Source organism: Miscanthus floridulus, chromosome 12 (genome assembly GCF_019320115.1).
Source record: "Miscanthus floridulus cultivar M001 chromosome 12, ASM1932011v1, whole genome shotgun sequence".
In the NCBI taxonomy this organism is placed as follows: Eukaryota; Viridiplantae; Streptophyta; class Magnoliopsida; order Poales; family Poaceae; genus Miscanthus; species Miscanthus floridulus.
In genome coordinates, this window is record NC_089591.1 from 78,695,869 (window position 1) to 78,709,581 (window position 13,713).

The 13,713-nt window shown below is 50.1% G+C and overlaps 1 protein-coding gene and 1 long non-coding RNA gene across 2 annotated transcripts; both read left to right on the forward strand.

Moving 5' to 3' along the window:
• Positions 1-1,419: 1,419 nt before the first annotated feature.
• Positions 1,420-2,885, forward strand: LOC136496204 (triacylglycerol lipase OBL1-like). The gene is made up of 5 exons (XM_066491888.1): positions 1,420-1,699; positions 1,867-2,060; positions 2,148-2,181; positions 2,260-2,513; positions 2,646-2,885. Exons 1-5 carry the CDS (start codon positions 1,420-1,422, stop codon positions 2,883-2,885), a joined length of 1,002 nt encoding a protein of 333 aa, XP_066347985.1.
• A 489-nt stretch (positions 2,886-3,374) lies between these two features.
• LOC136498509 (uncharacterized) lies at positions 3,375-3,996 on the forward strand. Its single transcript, XR_010769638.1, has 2 exons — positions 3,375-3,514; positions 3,675-3,996. It is a non-coding gene; the product is annotated as an uncharacterized lncRNA (long non-coding RNA).
• Positions 3,997-13,713: the final 9,717 nt, after the last annotated feature.

Sequence of the window (13,713 nt, forward strand, 5' to 3'; positions counted from 1 at the left end):
GCATCATTAAGTACCATTGTCTATGACACAAGAATGATTTGGTGTTTGAAATCCAATGCCATCTTCATTTGTCATGCATGGATTCTCCTGGATTGAAGCGATTATTTTCCTTGCAGTGATTTCTTCAAAATGTTGGTTTTGTCGTGCTAGTAGCGATTGTCTCTCTCCAGATGGCACACGTCGCCTATGTGTTATCCGATGAGGATCCATATCTAGGGGACTGACAAGCTGTGTCTTGAAGCTGTCTGGTTGTAAATTGGTGGTCCACTTGCCTCGGGGATAACCCAATCGTTCGGGCTAGTAGTAGTAGTTGAATTTTCATGAAGTGGTACAACATCGGGGATATGAGACCGAGCTTCAGCTCGGATGGCAAGGCTCGCGGTGGGCAGCTTGCCCACCAGGATTCCTACCCTGGTGCTTACCGAGATTTATTTCTAAAATTCTATAGCCTCTCTCGCGTGGAGTCAAAAGGGGATTGCGACGCGCCCATCGTCTATGAAATCAGTGTATTTCGATGATCTTAAAAAAGACGTGATCTTCTGATCTGAGTGTAGCTATATGTTTGTTTGTATACGGATGACGTATGTTGTGTGGGCGTGCATGTGTAGCTGTACCCATATGTGAGGCAATAAAAAAACATCGGGGATATACTCTGGATTCTCTATGGCAATGGAATCGCTGTTCAGTGTGTTGCGCCGACGATCCCTTTCCATCCTTATCTTGTCTCTTTTCATTTTTTTTTTGTTCCATTACGTCGACAATCACTTTGGATACTTTGACGTGCTCGTCTCACCTCCCTCTGCTCAGGTGTCATTCTTGCATAACGCTCTCTTTCCCTTGCACGCTTAGCTTCACGTTGCTCATTTGTTAATATCCTACGGGAATCCTTACATGAGGGTGTTGCGATTGCACAGTCACCAACTGATGCGGTATTTGTTGAATGAACGCTAGTTTCTGATAGTATTTCATCATCTACAAAGAGGGAAGAAGGTAGATATATATGTTATATTTTGTACATTATTTTACTACTAAATCTAGTCAACTAAGAAGAATTAAAAAAGATGATATGCATTTGACAGTTGTATGCAGTATACCCAGCAATTGAAGGGAGGTCTTTGTTGCATCTGGCATGTTGTATGAATCATTCCTGTGCAACCAATCAACATTCTCATCTGGAACCTTATTTTCCTCTCCTAAGGTGAAGCATTGATCCATATTTCTGAGGATGCTTGAGGCCAAAATTCCCCTTCCCTGAATCCCTTTTGAATTCGTCCAAGTTTTTTTTTTCTGGTCGGTTCCTGTTCCTCTTCCTCGTCGAACTATAACATACACTACCCCTCTCTGTCCCCCACAAGTGCATTTGCCTGCGCTCTGCCACAAGGATACATCGTGGTCACAGCCACCAGTGCATCGCAAAGCATGAGCAAGCTCGACTACTGCTTCAGCAATGACTACATGGTGCTGCGGCCGGACAGGGCCGGCCCCGTGGAGCTCCTGCACCTCCTCTTCTCGCCCAAGGTTGGCCGGAACAGGGCCGTCGACTGCTTCACCAGCACCGAGGTCCGCAGCTTCGCGTGCCGCCTCGCCATCTTCCTCAACCTCCTCCTGCAGGTCCTCCTCCTCTCGCTCTCCGGCCCGCTGGCCGCGCTCCGCGCCGCCGTCGAGCTCGTGCTCAACCTCGTCGACAACGTCCTCCATGGTCAGTGCATGCATGTAATTAACTTGCCGGTTGTTGCCAGCGTGGTTGCTTGCGACACACGCGTGTGCAGTGCATGCATGCCATCAGGGCATGCAGTGCAAAGAAGAGAAGTCGGTGTCTGACGCAGTTCGCCTCGTTCTGACGTTCTACCGTGGCCGCGCATGCAGGGAGGATGGAGTGTCCTGACAGGTCGTCGCCGACGTACCGGTCGGTGATGGGGCTGATCGACCGGAGAGTCGATCTGGACCGGAGCATCAAGCCGACGGACAGCCGGTTCGACGCCGCGCTCTGCGTCATGGCGTCTAAACTGGCCTACGAGAACGAGAAGTTCATCCGCGACGTCGTCACGAGCCACTGGCAGGTAACGTGCGCTCCTTTTGTGCGTTCGTTCATTCGGTCGAGTTAGGAAGAAGAGCTGATCGAAACGGCCGCACTGTGGAGCATGCAGATGGAGTTCGTGCGTTTCTACAACTGCTGGAACGGTAAGACGTTGCTGCTGTGTGTGTTCGCTCTTGCATTGCAACAAGCCGACATTCTTGATTCTTCTCGGTACCATGCAGAGTTCCAGAACGCGTCCACGGCGCAGGCCTTCGTGTTCTGCGACAAGGCGGCGGCGGAAGCGGAGCTGGTGGTGGTGGCGCTCCGCGGGACGAGGCCGTTCGACGCGGCGGGGTGGTGCGCCGACCTGGACCCGTCGTGGTACAAGATCCCCCGCCTCGGCCGCGCGCACGCCGCCTACACCCACGCGCTCGGCGTGCAGCGCAACATCGGCTGGCCCAAGTGGGTCGAGCACATCAAGGGCAAGCCACAGAAGGTACGGTCTTGGATCGCTTCGTCGTCGTCGTCATCTACACTACACGTCGATGCACATGCACGGCCACGCACGCCGGCGGCCGGCGACGCTGATCGATGAGCATGCACTGATTTCCGCATGCGGCCGGCGCAGGTGTACGCGTACTACACGATCCGGGACACGGTGAAGGAGCTGCTGGAGGCGAACACGAAGGCGCGGCTGCTGGTGACGGGGCAAGGGTCGGGCGGCGCGCTGGCGGTGCTGTGCGCGGCGATCCTGGCGTACCACAAGGAGAAGGCGGTGCTGGACCGGCTGGCGGGGGTGTACACGTTCGGGCAGCCGCGCGCCATGTTCGCCATGTTCCTGGAGAGGAACCTGGACCGGCTACATTGACGTTACCTCATCGACCGATGCTACGCGATGTAGTAATTGTTTACTGTACTAGTAGTAATTACGTAAAGCATGAGCACTATAGATACACATACACTGCTTCCGTGTGATCGTTTCCTGCACTATAAGTGTGAGCAAGCAAGTGCAGAAGGCTAGACTAGAAGCTAAATAAAAGTATGTGCTCATTAAGTATATATAAGTAGGCCGTTATCTAAAAAAAGCATAAGGAGACTAGAATCTCTAGTGTTTTCCTTCCGTGGCAAAAACTGTTCCATTGTGATCTGTGCACTGGCCTGGGGACACTTGGGCTTCCGAAAGCCCATCACCTGCCACGAGAAGGCCGCACAAGAGGTACTGGGCTGTCCAGGCCGGTCGGTGCCTGCGTACGTCTGGGCCGGACCGCATGTGCTCCTGGTCAATACGCAAATTTCCTGTTGCAAAGACACATAAAGCGAGATGTGTATCTGGATAGGGTTGGCACTCACGACTCAGGAGATTGCGGCGTGGCGGTCGTTCAGTGAGTGCAGTCCGCCATGGAAGGTGGAGCTGCCCAAATGGTCGTCCCGATCCTCGGCATCGTTGCCGCGGCCGCCGTGACCTTCTACACCGTCAGCTTCATGGAGATGCGAGACGTACGCTTCGCTGTTCCCTTTCTATATATCCTTGCCTGTCTGCTAGCTGTTGCCTGTTGGTTCCCCTTTCGATTACACGAACGCTACGATTACGTTTGGGCATGCTCAGCGGCCAGCTCCACGCATGACGGATTGACGATCACCAACTTGCGATTTGCAGAAATCTTTCGAGGAGCTCGACGAGAAGTACTCGGAGTTCGACGAGTCAGGCGGACGGCAGCGCCGGTCACGCCGGAGGGCCGAGCGCGACAGGAAGAGAGCCAAGTGATTTGTGTCCCTGGTTTGAGAGAGAGGGCTGAAGAAGATGCAGTTGCTACTTATGAATTTGTTGATTTCGGGATATGCCGGTTAAGTCTTTCGTGTGTGTGCGTGCGCGCTCGTGCGTTCATAGGTGTGTTTGTATAAACGACTCGATCCATATATGTACCCTCTCCTGTTTTTCGGTTCTATCATATGGACTTGTAAAACAAATTTCCCCTGAATTGCTTCTAAACTGCGTATTCTCAACGCCAATTTGTGTTTGCATACGTGCATTCAATACATTTCGGGAGAGTTGAAACTAAAGCACTTTCCGCCTTCTGTGTAAATGGAGTTCGTGCGTTTTCAACAATACGCGACAGATAGAATAGAGATGCTATTCATGTGGGTTAGCCTCTGGGAGACATCCCCTTCGTCCTAAGGTTCTGTTTTGATAGAGTTCCGGATCTAGATTTTTTAGAGCTAGGTACTTGTAGATTAGAAATCTTGGATTTAGAACTTTATATTAGGAGTGTCAAGTGTATTTACATGACTTATTCTCTTTATAATTTAGATGTAATATAAAAAAAATTAAATCGATTTAATTTAATCTAGAAACTGTAGATCTAATCAGAAGCTAGAGGTGTGGTAAATGGACCTTAAATGTTTTTTTATTTCTTCAGCAGTTCTAGTATTGCGGTGGGGTGACGGCGGGCCAAACATGTGAGGTGGTGCGGCTAGTTTTGGCGGCAGTAGGGATTCCGCCCGTGTCACCCATAGCGGAGTACGAGTCAATGTTTAGAAGTACATTCATCACTCCATTACTAGAGGCCCTAAGGAAATCCATGAACTCTGGTGCTTCAGTCATCAGAGCAATGCTCCCGGGAAGCCCGACTTCAACAGCACTGCATAGGATCCGACATCGGTTGGGTGGCGAGAGAGAGACGGCTCAAGACAAGCCTTTTGGGTTGTATATACTACTCAAAGCTAATTAGAAGTGGGCAATCGGTTTAAACCAAGAATTCGATTCGGTTTTTAGAAATCAAGAGCCAATCGGTTAGTTGAAAAAGAAAAAAACCAATAAATTAGCGTTGGTTTTTTCGGTTTGATTTCGGTTCAACTGAACAATAATACAACTCGGTTCAACTTGAAGCAAAAAAAAACAACATTTCATCTCGGTTCAGCTTGATTTTCGGTTTTGTGCTAAAAAGTGGCCACCCTAAAGCTGATGGCGCAAGGTACGCCAAGCACCCAAGGCCACACTCAACCATCTCGCGTGCTAATCATTATTTTGTGTGGTGGAGAATTTTACGCGAACGCCGTCTACAAACGCCAACTAGGGCCACCTTATTATCTGACACGATGATACTCCACAGGTCCACATATCGGTCATGTTTGCTTGTTTTATAATCCGTACTTTTCAACTTGTTTTTTTAGTCGGAACAATGTTTTTCTCTCACAACAAATCAGCCGGAACAGTGTTTCGGTTTATTTTTTCAGCGAAGCAAACAGGGCCATCATACACGGTTGGCTACGGCGGGTCCGCTCTGCTCAAACGGTGATGCTGTTGGGTATGCCACGAAGCACCGGTCCAGGCTGTGCCGTCGGCTTGAGCAGCGTATAGGGCACCTCCACGAGCCCCGTCCAGTTCTTCAACGCAGGGTCGGCGTTCCGCCTCTCGATCTTGTCCGGACCTCCTCCGGCCTCGCCCGAAACTCCGCCAGCGCCACGGTCGCGCTGTGCTCGCTCGTCCACTGCTCCATGTCTAGGCGCTGCCCCAGGTACACCTCTGTCGTCCCCATCAGCCCAAGCGGCCCCGAGGAGATGGACATGAACCCGAGCGCCAAAGTTCGCCATCTTCTCGGGTCGGTGAAGACCACAAATGAGAGACCTAGCTCCGATACCACTTATAAGGTCGAGATGACGACTAGAGGGGGTGAATAGTCGTTTCTAAATTTAATCGCTACGGCTAACCAAAACAAATGCATAATTAAAAAAATTGGTCTAGCCACGACAACACCCCTCTATCGAAGTTTAAAAGCACCTTATAAAGATCCCAATTATCCAACAAAGGTACTGGACTAGCTAAAGCTCATCTATCCAATTCTAGGAGCAAGGTCACACAAATCGATGCCACTAGTACTTTACACACCGAGAAACTCCAGCACAATTCTAGTAAGCAAAAGCACAAAGCTTTTAAGCTTACTAGCAATGCTCAATAACAAGGCAACCAATGCCAAATTACAGAGCGCAAATACTTAGCTACACAAACTAAGCAATGTGACTAACAAGGTTACACAAACTAAATTAGTCATGTAAGGGAGCTACTTCTATGCTACTCAAGCAAGAAGGTAACTAATGAGCTACACAAGCTAACTAATTATAAGAGCAACTACACAAGCACAATGTATATGAAAGTAACCACAAGCTTGTGTAAGGAGATTACAAACCAACAGGAAGAACAATGTTGACACGTTGATTTTCTCTCAAGGTTCACGTGCTTGCCAACATGCTATGTCCCCGTTGTGTCGACCACTCACTTGGTGGTTCGGCGGCTAATTGACATCACCCGCTAAGCCCGCACGTCGGGCACCACAAGAACCTACCCCAAAAAATGAGGGTAGCTCAATGATAGGCTCAACTAGAGTTGCTCTTCATGGCTCCCGTAGGGCGAGCACAATGCCCCTCACAAAGCTCTTCTCCGAAGCCCTGCACAAGCATCTTGTGGGCTTTGACGGAGACCACCACCAAGCTGTCTAGGAGGTAGCAACCTCCAAGAGTAACAAGCACCACCCGCTTGTAACTCGGTCACCTAGTGCCACTCTATGCAACCTTATGATGCAATCGCACTAGAATCGCTCTCTCACACAATCGGATGATCACTATCAAGCATATGTGAGATGGAGGGCTCCCAAGCACTACCACATAAGCCACCAAGGCTCTAGTATGCTCAGCTACCAGCCCAAGGCCGAGACCCCTTCTATTTATAGCCCCTATAAAAATAGAGCCGTTGTACTCCTTCACTAGACATGGCTCGGGGAGACCGGACGCTCCGGTTAGATCGACCGGACGCAGAACCTCAGCGTCCGATCAATGGATGCTCGCCATGTGTCGCCTCCGTTCAACCTCAGTTGCTTGATTTCAATGGTCAAATGATGACCGGACGCAGCACAGTGCCAAGACCAGACACAGGACTCTAGCGTCCGGTCACTTCCAGTAAGCTCCGAGAGCCGCTAAACCGCGACCGAACGCGTCTGGTCGGTCACGATTGGATGCAGAATCAGCGTACGGTCCTTTCTCCTTTTCTCTGTGCTGCCATGTCAACAGGACCGGATGCACCCACCCAGCGTCCGGTCATGAAGTGTCCTAGCATCCGGTCGAAGATCGATGTTTGCGCCTTCACTGCTGCCACTGACCGGACGTAGGACCCTAGCGTCCGGTCACTACGTGACCAGTGTCCGATACACTTTGTGAAACCCTATCTTTTCTATATAGGGCGCCGGTGGCACTGTCCACACTCTATGAGCGGACACTCCACCGGTGAAGTTTTGAACCCTTCTCGCCTCCGTTTCATCGCCGAGTTGATCCACATCAACTCCAACTTCATCTTCTTTGTAAATGTGCCAACTCCACCAAGTGTACACCACCATATGTATATGTGTTAGCATTTTCATAATCATTTTCCAAAGGATTAGCCACTCAACTTGCCACGCCACTCGATCCTAGCGATGATGCAAATTTAGATCACTCGAGTGGCACTAGATGACCGATATGCAAATAAGTTTACCCCTCTTGATAGTACAACCATCTATTCTAAACTCGGTCATCAACTTCTTTACACACCTATGACCGGTGAAATGAAATACCCTAGGTTATAACTTTGCCTTGCGCATTTCATTCCATCTCCTCCATTGTTGATGCAACACATGCACCAACAAGATCAACAATAATATGATTCACTTTATATCATCACGTGATTATATTGGTTCATTGATCTTGACTTCACTTGCTTTTTACCATTGCCTTCGTCCATCGGTGCCAAGTCTTGCTCAAGCTTCACCGCCACGCGGTCCATCGCTCCAAAGCCTCTGACTTGCCCTTCATGCTTGCAACCGGTCTATCAAGCCAAGTCTTGTATTGATCTTCTCCACCTTGATCGCATGACTCAATGTCATGTCTAATGTTCAATGAGCTCCTTCATCATCACATGTGTGAGCTTTGCAACATCTCTGAGCCATTTTTACCTACATGGCATATGTTGCTCACACACATGTACATGTGGACTAATCACATATGTATCTCACATAAACACAATTAGTCCACCTAGGGTTGTCGCTCAATTACCAAAACCACACAAGGACCTTTCAGCATCTCCGCTGCTGGCCGCGTGACCCTGCTCCATTATTTGAGAAGATTCTTCTACCAGTCCTAGCATTGGTCATCGAGAACAGCTCGTCCATAGCTTTCACTTTGCTCGACGTCAAGTTCCCTATAAATAAGTCATCGTATGCTCACTTGGACGCGGATGAAATTGGAGCTGTCGACGGTGTAAAGCCCATCCTCTGCATGAGCAACACCTCGCCCCGCTTGGAGGTTGGAATGTGTGCCAGCGGCTGAGCAACAATCAGTCTGCTCCTTTTTGGCAGGGGTTGCCTTATGGTTGATGATGAGGACATGGCACCTTTGGATACGAACAATGATTATAAGGTGCGCTCGTTCCTACATTTGTATAGTGGCTTTGGTTATAATTCACTTAGTTCCACATGTATATGTCACTATTTGATTGTAGGTTCAAATGTGTTTCATAATGGAAGTTCATCAAAGTTGAACTTTTGGTTCATCGGCAGCCCGACAGTGCCTCATTGGGAAGGCCATAATTCATCCATCCAGAGTGCGATCGAGGTCAATGAGCACTTGATGGAAAGCTTGTTTGATAAGCTTTCAAATAGATCTGGTACCATCTCAATATCACGTCAGCAAGGCCTCCAAATCATCAATATATTCTATTGCTATTTCTGGCGGGAGCTACACTGGCGTCATGGGTTTGTTAGACATCCTTGGGACCCAGGCCCAAGTTGGAGCACACCCCAAGAAGATGGAGAACACCTAAGAGATGGCCTTGGACGTCCTCCTCCATGGCCACCACATTAGGAGGCCAGCAAGGACGTCCAAGCCAAGCCAGAGGCCCAGTCCAATCCGAGTTCGAGTCTACCTCGGCTGTCAGGACCAGTCTACAATAAAATGGACGCCCATGACGCATCCGAACTCCGTTTTCGATGATCCACATATGGATGGAAAGCTAATTTGATAAGGAAGCCAATCCAAGTGGTTTCAAGTCAAAACCTCTTCATAATTAACATGAATAGTCGAAACAAGTTAGTGTCCAGAATCTGCCAGGGTGCTACGACACCTACTTTTGGTCCGTTGGACCATGTATCGTGTTTGGGCCCATTAGGGGGCATGTCCAGGGTAGGCGACGACCCTAAGACCTTTATAATCATACGCCACCACCGTCATTAGGTTTTGGGTTTTGCTTAGATTATTCTATCAAGAACAGTTTCGCCGTTCATCGGTTTGTGAGACCCGAACTCGTGAAATTAATCATTCATTGCCATCTGCTGCTTTGGTGGGCTGGCGATCAATGGCGACATTCGCTTGAGTTGCACCTCCTCAGTGAACTGAGCGAGATGTCGGGCAGCTTCACGTGGTGTGGTCGTCGTGTCGCTGGGGGTGGTGTAGCCATCTATGACGCCGGGTGGTCCCACCCGTGGTGGCGTGAGCTATGGCGGCCCCTGCACTAGCGATATCAAAGACAAGTCCATCGTCCACTGAGCAGCCATCGTTGGAGAACTGGTGTCCACCATTGGTGCTTCAACCTCCTAAGGGGCTACCATCTGAGTAGGCAGGCACTTAGGTGTTGCTGCTCTCATTGGATGGCTCACGACGATCGAGGCGGCAAGCTCCCCCAACATCAGGTCGAACGAGACGACCCGTGCAGGAGGTCTCGCGCTCGCACACAATGCCAATGCCAGCGGATCTGGCTCAAGGGAGCAAAGTGTAGCAGCAGAAGAAGAGGTGTTGTCGGTAGGCGCGCCCCTACTGATGTCCCTCGCCGGCTTACTCTGGAGGCGTTGGCGCCCCCCATGGCCTCAAGCGCGTCCCCATCCGAGCTCGGTGGACCACCATGTGGCGCCTAGGACGCCAGAGGGTCTCCATGAGCAGAGTGTCATGGCAGGTTGCCACCCTTCATCGCCAACTTCGTAGACCTAGGCTCCCTACAGTCCCTTGTGAGGTGGCGGTAGCCGTGATAGCACATACAACATCATGGCAACCGGCAAGTTGTGACATGGCGTGATTAGGAGAGACAGTTAAAGCATCTATCGTGAAGCTCTGCGGGGATCCTCTGAGCCTATGGGAGCTGCTTTTGGCGATGCCCAACCGAGGCGATCGTAGGTTGCGTCTCCTACCATGGGAGGATCTCCTGCCACCCATCAGCGTTGGGGGCGGAGACCCTTCCATAGCGACCAAGTCGTTGGTGGGTAGGGATGTGGCCATCCAATGGCCAAGCAGGTAGGCCATGCACTAGCTAGGGCGTGGCCGGCTGTGTCTCCTCCGTCTTTGCCCCGGTCCCTATCATCTAGTGTCCACCACACCACGGCCCTGAGTCATGATCAGACGAGTCTGGGCACGTGGCTTGAACACATCAATCGGCTTTGCTGGGCGATGAACGACGTTGAGGTAGGTTGTAGGGTTGTCGTCGTCAGACTCCTTGCCATCGTCATCCACCCAACGACGGCTCTTTGTGCTCCCTACAGAGAAGCAACCCGGATGGAACAGGGCCACATTCGGTGAGAGAGTGAAAGGTCCTTGTTTGGTTTTGGTAATTGAGTGACAACTTAGGTGGACTAATTGTGTTTATGTGAGATACACAGATGATTAGTCCACAGGTATATGTGTGTGAGCAACATATGCCATGAAGGTGAAAATGGCTTGGAGATGTTGCAAAGCTCACACATGTGATGATGAAGGAGCTTATTACACATGAGACATGACATTGAGTCATGTGATCAAGGTGAAGAAGATCAAGACAAGACTTGGCTTGATGGACCGGTTGCAAGCGTGAAGGGCAAGTCGAAGGCTTTGGAGTGATGGACTGCGTGGCGGTGAAGCTTGAGCAAGACTTGGCGCCGATGGACGATGGCAACGGTGAAGAGCAAGTAGAGTCAAGATCGATGAACCAATATGATCATGTGATGATATGAAGTGGATCATATCATTGTTGATCGTGTTGGTGCATGTGTTGCATCGACATTGAAGGAGATGGAATGGAATGCACAAGGCAAAGGTATAACCTAGGGCATTTCATTTCACCGGTCATAGGTGTGTAGAGAAGTTTATGACCGGGTTTAGGATAGATGGCCGTACTATCAAGAGGGGCAAACTTGTTTGCATATCGGTCATCTAGTGCCACTCGAGTGATCTAACTTTGCATTGTCGCTAGGATTGAGTGGCGTGGCAAGTTGAGTGGCTAACATCCTTTGGGAAATGATTGTGAAAATGCTAACACACATACACATGGTGGTGTACACTTGGTGGTGTTGGCACATTTACAAAGGAGGTGGTGTTTGCAGGGGTGAGATGGGTTTGGGTCCCTCTCTCCCTCCCGCCGAGCTTGCGAGGCGGGATTCGGGAAAATGGAATGTCTATTTTCTATTGCGCCGGATGCAAATTCTTGGTGGTTAACTCATTGGAGCAAGGGTGAAGAAGTTAGAAGTAAAAATGAGTTGGTCGCGAAGATGCTGGCGTCGGTCAACTAACCGGACGCTGGATCTGAATGCACCGGACGCTGGAAGGCTGCGTCCAGTCAGGCTGACGTACGGTGACGCAGTAACTGGAGTGTGACCGAACGCTGGCTGCGTCCGATTGCGTTCGACCGGACGCGTCCGGTCATGCTCGGGAGCTTACTGGAAACGACCAGACGCTGGGGGTTCAGCGTCTGGTCAGTTGAGTGCTGCTGTGTCCGGTCAGGTCAAGTGACCGTTGGAACCAGGACACGTGGTTGTCTGCGAGCGACCGGACGTTGAGGTCCAGCATCCGGTCAACACGACCGGAGCGTCCGGTTGGCCCGATCGTTGCCCAGTGAAGGGGTAATGGCTAGTTTAGCCTTTGGGGCTATAAATAGAAGTGGCCTTCGGCCATGGCTGGGGTAGAGCACCAAAGGGGACTTAGTGTCCATGCTTGTGAATGCTTGGGAGCCCTCCATCACACACATACTTGATAGTGATCATTCGATTGTGTGAGTGAGCGATTCTAGTGCGATTGCATCGTGAGGTTGCATCGAGTGGCACTAGGTGATCGAGTTGCAAGCCGGTGGTGCTTGTTACTCTTAGAGGTTGCCACCTCCTAGATAGCTTGGTGGTGGTCTCCGTGGAAGCCCGCAAGAAGCTTGTGCGGCGCTCCGGAGAAGTGCTTGTGAGGGGCATTGTGCTCGCCCCGCGGGAGCCACGAAGAGCAACTCTAGTAAAGCGTGTCATTGAGCTACCCTCACTCAAGGGGTAGGTTCTTGCGGCGCCCGACATGCGGGCTTAGCGGGTGATGCTAATTAGCCGCCGAACCACCAAGTGAGCGGTCGACACAACGGGGACTAGCGTGTTGGCAAACACGTGAACCTCGGGAGAAAAATCATCGCGCCAACCTTGTTCTTCCCGTTGGTTTGCATCCCCATTACACGAGCTTACAATTACTTTTATACATATTAAACTTGTGTAGTTGCTCGTGTAATTAGATAGCTTGTGTAGCTCGCTAATTATCTTCTTGCTTGTGTAGCATAGAAGTAGCTCCCTTGCGTGGCTAATTTGGTTTTAGTAACCTTGTTAGTCACATTGCTTAGTTTGTGTAACTAAGTATTTGCGCTCTCTAATTAGGCATTGGTTGCCTTGTTATTGAGCATTGCTAGTGAGCTTAGTTAGCTTTGTGCTTTTGCTTACTAACATGTGTAGGAGCTCCCTTGTTGTTTAAAGTACTAGTGGTATAGGTTTGTGTGACCTTGCTCCTAGAATTGTTTAGGAGAGCTCTAGCTAGCCCGGCACCTTAGTTATATAATTAGTATCTTTGCAAGGTGCTAGTGAATATATATAGAGGGGTATAGTCTTGGCTAGACCGATTGTTTTAATTCCGCATTTATATCGGTTAGCCGACGCGATTAAGTTTTAGAAAAGACTATTCACCCCCCTCTAGTCGCCATCTCGACCCTTCAGAGAGGGGAGGGGTTGTGGGGGGCCTAAGGTGCCAACGGCTTCTGGCTACCGGTGTCCGCGTCGGGACCCACCGGACTCATCGGCCATTACATCGAGGTCGACGCATGTGTTGACGGTAGTTAACAAACATTATAAACCGTCAATATAACATGCATAAGGGTATAAATATGATCACCAACACAGGTCTAGAGGTTTAAACTAACAAATTCCATGAGTTTTGGTGAATCTGTGATTTCTACAGGGTTTATTCAGAAAACCATCAAGGTGGACCTAGATGTTAGAGTTAATCACGCTTATCCGTAGCGAAACAGACACCAGAAGACTCTAGAAGACTCAAGAGGACTCCACACCGAGGTGAAGCCCGAGGGGCTACCACACCTGTAGGCCGCCCGGCCCTCCATGGCCCATATGTCATCCTCCGTTGTTATGTTGGTTCTCCACTACCTACTAGGTTGCATCTACGTCGTTCTTTAAGTCAGTTTGATCCAAGGGTTCACAATCACTGGCGGAGCTACAAGGTGGTCCCTGTGGGCCACGGACCACCCTACGCTCGGCCCAACCGAAGCCCATCCGTGTAGCTTCGAAACGAATCACAACTGGATCCCTGTGGAACGAATCAACGAATCACAAGCCAATACTGGAGAATTGATCGTGTACACGCTTGGCTGGCCTTCTGGACTGCAACTCATGAGAGACCGATGGGCG

Coding starts and splice junctions, on each gene's coding strand:
- LOC136496204 (XM_066491888.1), top strand. CDS start 1,420: ATGAGCAAGCTCGACTACTGCTTCAGCAATGACTACATGGTGCTGCGG. Junction 2,061..2,147: donor TCGTCACGAGCCACTGGCAG/GTAACGTGCGCT, acceptor TGGAGCATGCAG/ATGGAGTTCGTGCGTTTCTA. Junction 2,182..2,259: donor TTTCTACAACTGCTGGAACG/GTAAGACGTTGC, acceptor GGTACCATGCAG/AGTTCCAGAACGCGTCCACG.